Genomic DNA, 16344 nt, shown 5'->3' on the forward strand with positions numbered 1-16344 from the left:
TATTATATTTCAGAAAACAAATACTACCACTTACTGAAATTTAGACTTAAAACAAATGAGATCACTCTATGGAACTCAAAAGAAAAGTACAACAAAATGAAATACGTAGATGTTTCAAGGCTCATCCACTGGAGGAACACACTCAGAGTTCTTAACATAAGGCTTACAAGAAAGAAAAAGGTATCCAGATGCTGACTAAGGAACTTAGTTCATGATGCTTTTTAGTGCAACAGAAGCACTGGAAGAATAAGTTAAGAATGAAGAACATGACTTCAGGCATGGACATGTTGAACTGAGATACCATGCAACCTCTAAATGGGGTTGTTAACTAAGTCACTGAAAAGGAAGTGTGGAGCTCAACAGAAAAGTGTAAGATGGAGGTAAAAATTTGGAAGTTGTAATATACAAACTATCTGCCATATAAGTTTTTGGTGAGGATCAGAGCTAGCCCCATCTAAAGGACACAAGGCTATTCCTAACCAACTTTCATTCTAAGCAATTCTCTCTTCCCTAAGCCAGAGTTGAAAGGATCAAGAGTGAAAAGTCAATTAAGAAAGCATTTTATCCAAAGATTAGAACACATTCACGAAGTGGCTTTAAACAAGAGACAATAAGATTCTCTCTCAAAGATCTGAACTGGGGAATATTACAAAACTAAGGCAATAAACAACAAGAAGAGAAGCAAGTAGTCATGAGGCATGTACAGAAATAGAGTCCATGCCTTGAAGAAAAATTAAATGAGCCAGAAAGATGCATAAATTACGTCATTAGTAAAGTAGAGAAAAACACATAAAATAGAAGGTGAGTCAGTCTGTTAAAGAGAAAATATCAGAGCAAACACCTGAAGACACTGGGTCATTTTCATGTTAGAACACCACAATAAAGAGTCAAGCTTCTGTTGCTAAAGTTTCTTTCTTTTTCTTTTTTTTTTTTGAGACAGAGTCTCGCTCTGTTGCTCAGGCTGGATGGAGTGCAGTGGCGCGATCTCAGCTCACTGCAAGCTCTGCCTCCCGGGTTCACGCCATTCTCCTGCCTCAGCCTCCTGAGTATCTGGGACTACAGGTGCCCGCCACCACTCCCGGCTAATTTTTTGTATTTTCAGTAGAGAAGGGGTTTCACCGTGTTAACCAGGATGGTCTCAATCTCCTGACCTCGTGATCCGCCTGCCTTGGCCTCCCAAAGTGCTAGGATTACAGGCGTGAGCCACTGCGCCTGGCCTGTTGCTAAGGTTTCTTTCTAGAGCTGCCTTAGACCTAGACACCTCCAGTTCTGGGTTTTTAGAGGCCTACAAACTCAGTTTTCAGACTGTGAGGGAAATTCTCTTATTGCTTTCTAGGTATCCTGTCAATAACAGAGCCTGACTGCCACCTCAAATGGAGCTATTTTGAGTGTATGTTCCCAGGAAATAGACTTTTTAAGAAAATAGATTTGAACCTAGATAATTCTGCATATCACTTATCTTTATTATTATTATTTGTTCTTAAAGACACAGGGTCTCACTCTGTTACCGAGCCTGGAATACGGTGGTGCAATCTTGAGTCACTGCAGCCTTGACCTCCTGGGCCCAAGCAATCCTCCCACCTAAGCCTCTAGAATAGCTGGGACCACAGGCATGTGCCACCATGGCTAACTTATTAAAAGTTTTTGGTAGAGATCGGGTCTTGCTATGTTGCCCAGACTGGTCGCAAAGGATCCTTCTGCCTCAGCCTCCCAAAATGCTGAGATTATGGGTGTGAGCCACCATGCCCGGCCATTTGACTGACTTTTAAGGAATGGAGCTCAACATGATAGCTCCCAAGGTACTCTTTTAGAATTATTAGACTGCCAATAACTTCTTCAAATGCTTATACTTCTTAAACTTTAAAGTTCCATTTCCACCCTTGTACAGCCTGGCCTTATACAATTTTTAAAATATAGTATCCCCCCTCAAGTCAAAGATAAATTTACATTTTAATATTTCTGAAAAAAAGAATGCTTCACAAAATCGGTATCAAAAAACATTTACTAGCTTTTTAGTCCAGTCATTATTGAGGGTGCACCTTACAATTAACACCATTTATTAATCAATGAAATATGATACTTTAGCACAATGTTATATAATAAGAATTTGCAAATGTTTTTTGCATATTTCCTGATTTTTTTCATTTATAAACTATGGTAAGAATTCCAAAGTAATATTTAATACTATTAATGAAGATTATTAATCTCACTTTCCATTTATCTTAAATGTTAAAGATGATTATTGTTGAATTAATAATAAACATATGCATCTAAATGTAATTTATCCAAGGAAAACCACAAAGGAATAAACAATAACATGTATAAAACTACTGATCACATTTTTAAATGTTTTCTAATAATTTCTAAAAGGTACCATAGTCAAAGCATTTCAGAAAATATTAAATAATTAAATGAATCATTATAACAACATTCTACAAGAAAAACAGGGAGGATACTCTAAGAAATACTTTTCTTTATGAATGAATAACTTAAGAACATTAGAGGTGATATTATGAGCATATACTATTAGAATTCCAATAGTGCTATATCCAAATAAATTACCTTTAAGCATAATTTGAAGGAATAAACAAAACCTTCAAAACCATGGACTTCCTACTATTAGAAATGATATGTGGATCAAAAATGAATGTAAACAATAGGCAGTATCAAATATTTTTAAATATTCAATCAAAATGCTATGAGGGAATCTTTTATAGGTGATAAAAATGTTCTGTATCTTGATTATGGTTGTTGTTTCACAGGTGTATAAAACTGTCAAGCCTATCAATATGAACACTTTGAATGGGTGCAGTTTATTACCATTCATAAATTATTCCTCAATAAAGTTATCCTGAATAAAGAAAGAAAATAGGCCCATGTCACTATAGAAGAAAAAATAGGATGTAAGTTGGGTGCAAAGAAAATATAAAGGACTGGCCGGGCATGGTAGCTCATGTCTGTAATCCCAGCATTTTGGGAGGCCGAGGCAGGCAGATCACTTGAGGTGAGGAGTTTGAGACCAGCTTGGACAACATGGCGAAATCCTGCCTCTATTAAAAATACAAAAATTAGCCAGGCATGGTGTCAGGCGCCTGTAATCCCAGCTACTTGGGAGGCTGAGACAGAACTGCTTGAATCCAGAAGGTGGAGGTTGGTGTGAGCCAAGATCGTACCACTGGGGATAGAGTGAGACTCTGTCTCAAAAAAAAAAAAAAAAATACAAAGGACAAAACAGAACGAGACACTTTGGTTGTAATTAAAAATATTTATAAACTATTTGAAAAATAGCATGAAGAATAAAAATACTATGATCTTTTTACATTTAAAACTCTCTATGATGAAAAGTATAAAAATATAATTAAGGGTACAAATTAAAAAATAAGAGATACTACCAATAAAAATTGGAAACTGAGTAGTCTAATATTACAAAGCATATTATTTAAAAAACACAAAGGTACAATATAGAAAACATTATGAAGTGTAATTTGAGGACAGGCATTACATTATGGAAACTAAAAGATGAGGAAAGGAAATAAAAAAGTTAAAGAAAAAGAAGGGTCAAACAAAATCAACCACTGAGGAAAAAAGTAAATATATGCCAAAAATGTGAAATGGCCATTAATAATTAGTATATACTATATAATTATTTAAATATTGTCAAATTAACAAATACCTAAATATTGGACTAAGAGACAATAAACATGCCAATAATATCTGATAGGTTAGTAAGAATATCAAAATTTAGACAAGACCAGAAAAGATAAAATTTTAGAGAAACAAGAAATTAACTAGTCCTGCAAATTGATGATGCAAGTAGCCTGTGATTAATCTATAGAATATGCATTAATGATTCTTCCTAGAATCACTGTTGATGTCAATGGTACCAGGAGACACTTCGAGATAGAAGCTTGCTCTTAAAATGTGAAGGTAGTAGACGTAATCATGATTGGCTCTTAGGAGGAAACTGTTCTATGTACTACTCCAAAATTAGATGACTGAGGGTAATTAAGTCAAAATGCTGATTCTGCTGCCAAATTATAAGTTTAGGACTGTTTTCATTAAAAGACCTAAAATTATACATATTTTCTCAGAATTGTTTTAAGGCTATGCATAAATCAGAATTAAGCTGGGTCTTTATCAGGCACAGCTTTAGTGTGAAATTAATCCTAAGGCTTCTTAACTAAAAGAAAATCATTCCTCCTAGATTTCTAGAATATTATGGAATTGAAAGGTTTATCACAATTCTACATAGTTAGCTCTGTACTGGCTAGACCAAAATATAAATGCTCTAAAGTCAATTGAACAATATTAATAAATCATTATCCAAAGAAACACAAAAATATCTAAAAATTTTAAAAATAAGGATTATATTTATACCCAAATTTCCTACAGGGCATTATGGATTAGATAGCTATACATTTTGTAGACCTAATAATTTTTGAAAGTTTACTTTATAGCAGGAACTATGCCAGAATCTAGCCATTATAAAATACCTGTAGGCGACTTGTCATATCTTGACAACAGTTGCTCATTGCTTGAACATCTTCACTTATGCTTTCAAGTTCCTGAAAAGGAGAAAAGTAACATCACACATCATATATACAGTAAGAAGAAGGTTCTCTTCTCTTAGCTAAATCCTTATTTTAGTCACATAAATTTTTTTTTGGTCAAGGCATGACAAGAGATCCCATATTTAAAACTGGAAATGATTAAAAGAATAACATCTAGTGTTAGAAAAACCGTAAAGAAAATAGTCCATTCCTTTTAGAGAATATGACCACAGGAAAATGGCAAATGCTTTATAAAACTGAATATCCCTTTATTCCTAGGGTTACTCAATTGCAGTTATTCTTATTGATGTTCAAATAGTACTATGTTTGGCCAGTAGAAGAATCCTCTTCATATTAGCTCCAAAGTCCTTTTGACATTTATCCAATAGTCTCAGATAGCATCTTTGCTTTCTGATACTGATAAGATTGTTCCTTTTAGTAGGAAATGATGTTTAAAAGAGCCAGGCATGGTGGCACGCACCCGTAGTCCCAGTTACTTGGGAGACTGAGGTGGGAGAATTGAGTGAGCCCAGGAGTTTGATGCTATAGTGTACTATGATCAGATCTGGGAACAGCCACTGCACTCCAGCCTGGGCAACATAGCAAGATTCCATCTCTAATGTAATTTAAAAAAAAATCCTTTCCAAATTACTAGTCTTCAGTCCATAAAAACCTACCAAGGTGTTAAAAACAATCTATTTTTATTGAACACTCATTGAAACCATGTGCAGTAGTTCCATAACTCACAGAGAAATATATTAATATTACAATGTATTAATACACTTAATAAAATATTACATAATAAGATATAATAACATAAAATTTATTTTCACTCTATGGCGAGTGGACTACACTCTCAAGTATGATGAATCATTATTAGTACATTGAAGTTACTGATATTAATCTGAAATTTTCATATTTTAGGATATAGTAAAAGTAACTCAATTCTAATTAATCTCCAATAGAGAAGTTGTTATCCAAGAGAGGTTTATTCGATGAGGGGATATTTCTATTGGAAAGCCATTCAGGGAAATGTTAATATTTTTGTTAAAAAAACTAAAATTCCTAAGATAATCTTCTAGAACAATGTTACAACTTTCTAAGAATATTTGTGGAAGTCACAGATTCATAAATCACATTAATACAAATAAAGACCCAAATGCAGCAAGAGAAATTGGCTAAGTTTTCTATTTGGGCATAGTATACGAATAGCAAATATATCAATCTAATTCAAAAAAAATACTTAGCATAGAGCCAGACATAACAGTAAGTTCTCAATATATGCTAAATGAAAAGAGTTTACATACCTCCTTCACTTCCTTGAAAATGCTTACAAATTCTTCATTGATGGCTAAACTTTTTCGTTCAATATCTCCACGTAAATTTCTTCGAGTTCTCAGACTATTTTCAACAAAAAAGGTTGAAAGTGCCTTGAGAGCTTCTAACATCTCCTGTACAATTGGTAACATAAGATAGTTACTGGAACTAATTTTTAAATGTTTTCCTAATCTCAAGACAAAATGTAATGGAATCATTTTCAAATGATTTTTCATTAAACAATCCAAAAAATATTGAAGGACCTTCAAATTACTGAGGCATGCTTATTTCCACAACATAATAAGGGTCTACTTACTTGTGTATAGTGCTATATATACAAGATTATTCATTGCAGAATTGTTTGGAATTGCAAAGACTAGAAATAATCTAAATGTCCATCTAAAAGGGATTGGTTAAATAAATGATATACCTATTTACAAAAAAAAAATCTTTATGCACTTACATAGTATAAGCTTTGAGATATGGTAAGTGAAACATCAAGGCATAGAAACAGTTATAATACCAACAGTTAAAAACTTAAAAGAAATATATACATGCATATTTACTTGTGTATACCTAGTTTACACATATATAATGTACACATATATAACGTACACTTAACTATCTCTGGAACGATCTATTTAAGAATAAGTACTGGAAGCCTCCAGGCTAGAAACTGAATAACTGGAAGCAGAACTTGGAAGAACTTAAAGGGGAAGGCCTCTCTGAGGTGACTTTGAACTGAGGCCTCAGTGGTAGGCAACAGCCAGTCATGGGGACAAAGCCTTCCACAGAGCACACAGTGAGTACAAAGACCTTAAAGTGGTAGAAGGAAGGCCACTATGACTGAAGCTCTGAGAAATTATTACGATTTTATGCAGGGGAGTAATATAATATGATTTATATTTATAAAAGTTTATTCAACTTTGTAAGGGAAATGAATGGTAGAGGGGTACAAGAAAGGAAATAGATAAGAGAAAAAACTAAAATAATCCAAGTATGGTTTGATAGTGGCTTAGACCAAGATGGCAGTAGTACAAATGAAAAAGAGATATTCTAAAACATGGCACAGTGGCTTACATCTGTAATCCCAGCAGTTTGGGAGGTCAAGTTGGGAGGACAGTTTGATGCCAGGAGTTCAAGACCAGCCCGAGTAACATAGTGAGGCCCTATCTCTACAAAAGATCAAAAAATTAGCCAGGTATGGTGGCATGTGCCTGTAGACCTAGCTACGTGGGAAGCTGTGGCAGAAGGATCGCTTGAGCCTGCAAAGATCGAGGCTGCAGTAAAGCCGTGTTCTCTCCACTGGACTCTAGCCTGGGTGACAGAGTGAGATGTGGTCTCAAAAAACAAAAAAAAAGATATTCCAAAAATTTTTTTCAAAGTAGGATACGTTTGTGGATTTAACAGGAGATGTAAAAAAAAAAAAAAAAGTGACAAGAATCCAAAAGTACTCATATGCTTCTTGCTTGACGGGGTAAATGGTGATGTTCTTTAGTGAGAGTGGAACCAGTTTAGGGAAAAATCAAGAGTTCCGCCCATGTTAAGTTCTATGATGTCAATCAGTATCCAGTTGGAAGTATAGTATAGACAACTGGTTGTACAAATCTGGAGCTCAGTCTATGTCAGAAACATAGTCATAAATTTGAGAGTAATCATACTTTTTACTACTTAAAATTATGAAAGTACATGATTTTTCTCACAGAGAGAACATGAAAGGAGGAGAGAGCAGAGAACCAAGCCCAGGACATCCCATAGTACCCTAAATTTTGCAGATATACATGTCTACACCTCTACTACTGTATATTCTAGTAGGCTTACCCTTTCATGTTTCTGTTACATTATTTTGAAATATTGACTGGACTGACAAAAATAGTAAAGCTATTTATATAAATGCAACTTAATATTTAAGGGGAAGCAAAAATATGTTTACAACTATAAATACTTACCATATCAAAAAAAAAAGAAAAAAGAAAAAAAACCCATAAAGTGAAGCAGTTTCTTTTGACTATAGCCCTGCAATGTCCTTAGGTCTGGTTCAAAGAAGTAGTCAGTAATATTGAATGAACGAAATCACAGACTCAAATGTAAATTACAGTTCCACCAGTTACTAGTTGTATGACAACCTAGCTGTACTCTCTCCATGCTTTATTTTCCTCATGGTAAAAAGAAGGTCATGTGGCCGGGCGCTCTGGCTCACGCCTTGTAACCCCAGCACTTTGGGAGGCCGAGGCGGGCAGATCACCTAAGGTCTAGAGTTCGAAACCCGCCTGACCAACAAGGAGAAACCCCATCTCTACTAAAAATACAAAATTAGCCGGGCGTGGTGGCGCATGCCTGTAATCCCAGCTACTCAGGAGGCTGAGGCAGGAGAATCACTTGAACCCGGGAGACGGAGGTTGGGGTGAGCCGAGATTGCACCATTGCACTCCAGCCTGGGCAACAAGCGCGAAACTCCGTCTCAAAAAAAAAAAAAAAAAAAAGTCATGTTATCTACATCAGAATAAGTAGCAGTCTTAAATGATACAATTAATATCAACATGAGACACATTAAACACTTCATAAATTTTATGATAAAATTAATATTTGTTAAGAAACAGTAAGTGCCAGGCTCTTTGCAAAGGACTTTACCTGGAGTCTCTCACTGAGTCCTCAAATAACCACCATGAGAAAGTTACTAGCAGTATTCCTAATTCCTAAACAGAAGCTGAGATTAGTGAATGGACTTACTCAAATCATAATGCACAAATTTAGTGGTTCTATCTAATAAGTGGTAGCCCCCAGAGCCCTTCTTTCTTATTCATTACATTGCAATGTTATTTTGTTACAAACCGGAGTCAAATTGTTATTGACAGCTATTTTTCAGTTACCTACATATTCACCTGTAAAACTCTCTAACTTTGACATATGTTCTTCTTTATGTTACATTGTCATGATCAATTTACCTAGCGACTCACAGAAACAGAAGAGACGGCTGGGTATGCGAGCAACTGTAAAGTCCAACTTAAGTTTCAGGAGGTACTTGGGAGAGCATGCGATCTATCTTCTAAAGAAATACAACCTGAGCCCACAGATCATAGCGCTTGGCTAACAACAACAAAAACTAGTAGATATAAGTTCATTTCAGCCATGGGCAAAGGTAGTTCTTTCGCGCTGCAAATTATTGTAGCTATTGTCACTTGTCGGCGGAAACGCTCCCTTATCCCTACCACTGCTCTCTTGGTCTCCTGACCCCCATTCGCACTGCCTTATCTTGGAATCTGCTCTTCTGCATGTATTTCCTATCCCGTCCTGTGCTCTCCACCTGTCTCCCGGCTGACACCGCCAAACACCTCCGGGGGTGTATGGAGGGCACCTTTCGAGGCGCCACAGTTCACCAATCCCATCCAGAGAGTCTTGAAGGCACCTTTTCAGGTGGAGAGAACACACAGGAAACCCCTTCGCTTTTCCGGAGTTTACTGGGCTCCCCTTTGTCACCCCCCCGCCCCCGGCGCCCGCAGAGCAGCGGAGCCCGCAGGTCTGGGGTCACTCGCGGTCGCTCTGCGGCCGGGAAGAGGGAGACCGCGGTGGGTCCCTGACAGACGCCGCCCCTGGCCCGGCTCAGCCCCGCAGGAACCTGTGATTCCGGCCCCGCCAGCTCGGGTTACCTTGTCGTTGTCCAGCCGCGTCTCCAGGATCTTATGCAGCTTGCGCGACAGCGGGTTGTTGGTCGTCGCCGAGGTCCCGCCTGCCCCATTGTTGAGGCCGTTGGCAGCCCCGGTCGCAGACACTGCGACCACTTCCCCGCTGCCCTCGGCCATAGCGCTGCGCGTCCCGCCCCTTGCTGCCACCTCAACCAGGCAGGGACAGCAGCGGCAGCGCGAGTATTGCGCATGTGCAGATCGGCCGCGCATGCGCATCGGCCCCGGAAGGCTCCACCGGGTAACCCTGCCTGGGCTCCCAGAAGGGTGAGGAGTGGAGAAGATGTGGGGGGCGGGACAAGATCCTCAGGTGGGAGGAGAAAATTTCTAGGATTAGAGAGGACTTTGAAACTGTGAGTCTGCGACGTTCTGAGAATTAGATGACAGCCAAATGTAATTTGTAAAATACACCAAGACTTGTGCCTGGCATATACATTCAGTATAAGTTAACTGAAAGTTTAAATTAAATTTGCCTTATCTGAATTCATTTTTTTGAAAATTATGTGTTGAAGGCATAGTATGTGCCAAGTACTCTGGTAGGCACTGGAGAATCTACATTGTATGTCTGAAACAGACAAAGCAGTTAATAGATGTTATTAGCCTGTGATGAGTGCTCAGGGCATGAAGTAGTACAGTGAAAGAAAATGGAGGAAAAGGCCCACTGCACTCAGGAGGTTTGGAGAGGAGTTGACACTTAAACCGAGATTTGAAGTAGAGTCAGAATGTGAGAAGAAATCATTCCCAGTTGGAAGAAAAGTGTGTAAGTGTACAGGCCTCAAAACAAGATGAACTTGCCTCTGACACAAATGGACCAGAGTCCATGTAACAACTATAAAGTAATGCATAAGAAAGTAACAAGTTGAGAAAACGTCCCAGGAAATGCTGAAAAACAAACATCTTTTTTTTTCTTTCTTTCTTTTCTCATTTTTTAAAATTTGGATCAAAATAAAACCCTGGACTTCTGTGAATTATTTGTCAGAAACACTATTTGGCTCTTGTCATCAATTTTCCTTGTTTCATATATATCTATGTACATATTTATATTGTATATCAGACTTAAGGGAAAATTACCGATTACACAGGTCACATAAAGAAAGCACTGACAAAACCACTCATCTCTACTCTAATAAGAGAAGGCTCAACTATCCAAAAGAAAAAAATAGACAAAAAGCAACAATATCTAGGTACGGATTCACCAAAAACTACAGAGAACCTAGATGAAGAAAACTTTAAAGTGCTACTGGGAGAACATACAACTTAAATCAATGAAAAAATATATTGTTGTCTTCAACAGGAAGACTCAATATTGTAAGATGTCTTTTTCATGGATAAATTTAAGTTCAGTGTAACCAAAACTAAAATATCAAAGGTGTTCCTAAGGTGTATATATCCAAATGAATCTTGACTATACAAAGCAATAATATAATGTGGAGTTTACAAATATGTACAGTTCAAAGGAATGACAATGATAGCATGCCAAGTCAGGAGTGGTCATGAAATATCACATATTAAATGACTTCCTTATGTGAAATCTCCCAAATAGGTAAATCCACAGAGATAGAAAATAGATTAGTGGTTCTGGGAAGAGGAGTGTTGGGGAGAGGGAATGGGGAGTACCAGCTCATTGTACAGGTTAGTCTTGGGGAAGATGAAAATACTCTAAAGCTAAATTGTGGTGATGGCTGCACGACTCTGTAAATATACTAAAAACCACTGAACTGTACACTTTAAATGAATGAATTGTATGGCATGCAAGTTTCATCTCAAAGCTGTTTTTTAGGCCAAGGTGTTGTGGCTCACACCTGTATTCCCAGCACTTTTGGGAGGCTGAGGCGGGGGATCGCTTGAGTTCAGGAGTTAAAGACCAGCCTGGGCAACATAGCGAGACACTCTCTACAAAAAAAAAAGAAAAAAAATTACAAAACTAGTCAGGTGTGGTGGTATGCCTGTGGTCCCAGCTACTTGGAAGGTTGAGGTGGAAGTATCACTTGAGTTCAAGCCTGCGGTGAGTCCATAAACTTCACCTGTTTAAAGTATAAAGTATGAAAACTTTTAGTTTATTTACAGAGTTGGCAAATATCACCATCATCTAATTTTAAGACATTTTCACTACTTTAAGAAGAAAACTGTACCCATTAGCAGTCAGTCCCCACTTTCCCCTCTCTACCACCCTAGGAAAGCACAAATCTGCTTTCTGTCTCTATAGATAGCCAGTTTGGGACATTTCATATAAACAGACTAATGATATTGAGTTGTAAGAATTTTTTATATATTCTGGATACTAGTCTTAATGATTTATTGGAAAATATTTTTTACTACTTTTGCTTGTCCTTTCACTTTCTCAGTGGCATCCTTTGAAGCACAATTGATCTTAATTTGATGAGGTGCAACTTACCAATTTTCTTTTTTATTATTTGTGTTTTTGGTGCCTTATTCAAGAAACGATTACCCAACCTAGATCACAAAAATTTATTCCTGTGTTTTCTTCTATTACATTGGCACAAAAGTAATTGCAGTTTTTGCCATTGAAAGTAATGACAAAAATTGCAATTACTTTTGCACCAACCTAGTAAAATTTTTATATTGTCAGCACTTATATTAAAGTCTATCTTGTACCTTGAGCTAATTTTTGTGTATGGATGTTAGGTAGGGATCCAGTTTTACTGTTTTAAATGTGGATATTTAGTCATCTCCCACACCATTTGCTGCAAAGACTATTCTTTCTCCCATGTGAGTGTTTCTATAGATTGAGAAAAAGCAAATGATAAATCCAATTTCCATTCATGATTGAAAAAATAAGCAAACCCTTAGCAATTTGAATAGAAAGGGACTGCCTTAATTGGATTGAGAGTATATCCAAAACAAAAAAAAAAAAAAAACCCTATGACAAACATCACACCTAAGGAAATATTTAAAACTTTCTCCTTGACATCAAGAATAAGACAATAACTATCCACTATCACTGCTATGCATTATTTCACTAGAGGCTCAAACCAGAATAATAAACTAAGAAAAAAGTCATAAAAATTTGAGAGAATTTTTAAAATTCACACTTTTTGTAGATGATGCAATTGTGTCACTAGAAAATCCAGAAGGATCTACAGAAAAATTGTTAGAATCAAAATAATAACCTATTTCACATATTGTTTTCCAAAACTCCAAAAAGTACAGGATCTTGGAATTCAACTAGCTTGCAAAAGAGGTTGTGTGACTCGTTAGCATCTCATTGCAAAAATACGTTTTTACATTGGTCAGGACTTGCTTCATCAGTTAGCATTGAAGAGCCAAGATTAAAAACGATATGGAGCCAGGTGCGGTGGCTCATGCCTGTAATCCCAGCTACTCGGGAGGCTGAGGCAGGAGAATCACTTCAACCGGGAGGCAGAGGTTGCAGTGAACCAAGATTGCGCCACTGCACACCAGCCTGGATGGTAGAGCAAGACTCCTTCTTTAAAAGAAGAAGAAGAAGGAGAAGGAGAAGGAGAAGGAGAAAGAGAAGGAGAAGGAGGAGAAGAAGGAGAAGAAGGAGAGGACGACGACGGAGGAGAAGGAGGAAGAGGAGGAGGAGGAAGAGGAAGAGGAAGAAGATATAGAGACAAGGCACAGTGGTTTATACCTGTAATCCCAGCACTTTGGGAGTTAGAGGCAGGAGGATCACTTGAGCCCAGGAATAGGAGACCAGCCTGGGCAACATCAAGAGACTCCACCTCTACAAAAAAATTTTTAAAATAGCCAGTTGTGGTGGTACATGTTTGTATCCCAGCTAGTTGGGAGGCTGAAGTGGGAGGATCACTTGATCTTAGAAGGTTGAGGCTGCAGTAAGCCGTGATTGCACCATTGTACTCCAGCCTGGGTAAGAGTGAGAATCTGTCACCAAAAAAAAAAAAGAAGAAAGAAAGAGAGGGAGGGCTGGAGGGAGGGAGCGAGATGGGGGTGGTGGTGGGGGGCGTAGAAAAGAAAAGAAAAGAAAGCAGGAGAGAAAAGAAGAAAGAAAGAAAAGGAGAAGGAAAGAAAGAAAATATCTGGGCTGGGCATGGTGGCTCACACCTCTAGTCCTTGTACTTTTGGAGGCTGAGGCAGGCAGATAGCTTGAGCCCAGGAGTTTGAGATCAGCCTAGACAAGACGGAGAAACCCTGTCACTACAAAAATACAAAAATTTAGCCAAGCATGGTACCGCACGCCCCTGTAGTCTTAGCTACTCAGGAGGTTGAGGTCGGAGGATTGCTTGAACCTGGAAGGCGGAGGTTGAGGTGAGCCGAGATCATGCCACTGCACACCAGCCTGGTTGACAGAGTGAGACCGTATTTAAAATATGTTATTTAAGTTATTCGAGGATTCAGGATTTCTTAACTTTGGCACCATTGACATTTGGGGCTGCATATTTTGTTGCTGTTGTTGGGAACTCTTCTGTTCACCCTGGGCTGTTTAGCAGCATTCCTGCCCTCTATCCACTAAATGCCACGTAGCATCCTCCCCAGGTAGAACGATCAAAATGTCTTCAGACATTGCCAATGTCACTGAGGGGCAAAATTGTCCAGGGTTGACAACCACTGTTCCAAGCCATAAGTATTTTAGTTATCTGATATTGCTTAACATGTTACCCCAAAACTAATATATTTTAAAAAGAACCATCATGGCTTCCGTGAGTCAGGAAATCAAGAGTGACTTGGCTAGGCCGTTTAGGCTCAGGGTCTCTCATGAAGCTGCAATCAGATATTACCTGGGACTGCAGTCATCTGAAAGCTTAATTGGTGCTGGAGGATTCACTTCAAGGTGGCAAACTCATGTGACTGGCATATGCTACTCATTAGAAGGAGGCTCCATTCCTCACCAAATGGGCCTTCCCACAGGGCTATCTGAGTGTCCTCATAACTTGGCACTATTCCTGCTAGGCATTTACTATGGCCACAGTAAATGGCCACAGTATATAAACAAAGATATTTATCATATCATGGTTCATAATAGAGAGAAAAATAGAGACAGAGAGAAATGAAGAGAAAGGAAGGAAGGAAGGGAGAAAGAGAAAGAAAAGAGGGAAGGAAGGAGAGACTAAGGGAGGGAGGAGGAAAGAGAGACAACCAAAGTATCTATCAATAGAGGACTGAACAAATAAATTATGATGCATTCATTCGTTCAGCAGAATACTATGCAAATGTTATCTGCTATGAAGGAGATTTAAATGTTAACCTGCAAATAATTCCACAATATATTATGTGAAAAAGTAAGCTGTATTATGTATGCATGATGAGATCACTATATGCATGAAATGGAGAGATACATAGAAATTTAGATTTTTTTTTTTCAGGATGGCATTCCAGTGGAAGGAAGGCTTCCATTTCCCATTTTGTACCTTTCTAAACTGATTGAAATTTTCTAGTCTCATTCATGTATTACTAAATATATTAACAGATATTATTAAGGTACAATAACCATGACCCACTTTTCTTGTTTATTTCTAATTCTCTGAATTAACAATTGTAAAAAAGTAAATGAGATGATTTATGAATTAAAATAATATGTGGTAACATGAAAACAAGGAAATTATTTTATGTTTTAAATGCTTAAGTATATTTTTATGAGGCTAACTATAAATTATAAGAACTTAAAATCAGTATTTGTCAAGAGTTAAAATAAATTTTCAGGTGTGCCTCATCAGAGACATGTGTGGATGTATCTGTGTATTTTTGAAAATAAAGTCTTTTAGTGAAAATGTGAAAGATAATTTTTATAGTAAGCTCCATAAAGTAGTAGAACATTAAAAGAATTAAAAGATATGCTCTGACCTAAATATTTCAATTTAATGGGAGAACAAATACATGCATGTAAAAGAGCAAATGACAGAAGATCCATGCAATAGAGTGAAATGTGGAGATTCTTACCTATTAAGAAATGGTTGAGGCCAGATGCGATGGCTCACTCCTGTAATCCCAGCACTGTGGGAGGCCAAGGTGGGCAGATCACTTGAGGTCAAGAGTTTGAGGACAACATAGTAAAACCCCGTCTCTATTGAAAATACAAAAATTAGCCAGGCCTGGTGGTGCGCGCCCTGTAATTTCAATCACTAGGGAGGCTGAGGCAGGAGAATTGCTTGAATCTGGGAGGCGGAAGTTGCAGTGAGCTGAGATTGCACCACTGCACTCCAGCCTGGGTGACAGAGTGAGACTCCATCTAAAAACAAAAACAAAAACAAGAACAAAAACAAAACAAAAAAGAAAAAAGAAAGAAAAAGAAAAGATTGAAAGGAGGGCCTCTCCAAGCTCCTACTCCTCTCCTTTAGATCAAGCTTGTCCAACCTGAGGCCCCCAGTCTGCATGGATATGGCCCAGGACAACTTTGAATTCTGCCCAACACAATTTGTAAACTCACTTAAAACATTATGGACTTTTTTGCAATTTTTTTTTTTTTAGATGGTCAGCTATCATTAGTGTTAGTGTATCTTATGTGTGGTCCAAGAAAGCCAAAAGATTGGACACCATTGCTTTAGAGGGTTATTTAAGCTTTCTTGCCCTTTGGCTTCTGAAATAAGAGGAAGTCACTTTGTATTGGCTACTGGGGCTTCATCAAAATATAATATGGCATTTACTAAAAGTATGTCTAGTGAGTCATAGAATTTTCAGCCTTCTACGTTTTTCATTATGTTGATAATAGTAGCTCCCATTATTTAGCAACTGTGTTTATTGAAAATCAGGCTCTGTGCTAGAATTTATTATACGCTATTTTTATCTTCACAGCTACCCTGCAACATAAGGATCATTACCACATTATCGTGTAATTAGTACTCTTATTGATGAGTAAT

General features: G+C 37.7%; 1 protein-coding gene across 4 annotated transcripts in view; it reads right to left on the reverse strand.

Moving 5' to 3' along the window:
* The window catches only part of COG6 (component of oligomeric golgi complex 6), a 129346-nt gene extending 119579 nt beyond the window's left edge, over positions 1 to 9767 (reverse strand). For 3 of the 4 annotated variants that reach the window (XR_002731002.2, XM_023208876.1, XM_023208877.3), the window contains exons 1-3: positions 9515 to 9761; positions 5858 to 6001; positions 4494 to 4565 (exon numbers count right to left, since the gene is read on the reverse strand). Coding sequence is in view for 3 of the 4 variants with exons in the window: in XM_023208876.1 (XP_023064644.1) it covers positions 4494 to 4565; positions 5858 to 6001; positions 9515 to 9760 (462 nt within the window). In the remaining variant the exon portion in view is untranslated. Of the gene's footprint in view, positions 1 to 4493; positions 4566 to 5857; positions 6002 to 9514 lie in introns of all 4 variants that reach the window. The other variant, XM_023208875.1, reaches the window with a different exon arrangement.
* Positions 9768 to 16344: the final 6577 nt, after the last annotated feature.

The sequence above is a fragment of the Piliocolobus tephrosceles genome, chromosome X (genome assembly GCF_002776525.5).
Source record: "Piliocolobus tephrosceles isolate RC106 chromosome X, ASM277652v3, whole genome shotgun sequence".
NCBI lineage: Eukaryota > Metazoa > Chordata > Mammalia > Primates > Cercopithecidae > Piliocolobus > Piliocolobus tephrosceles.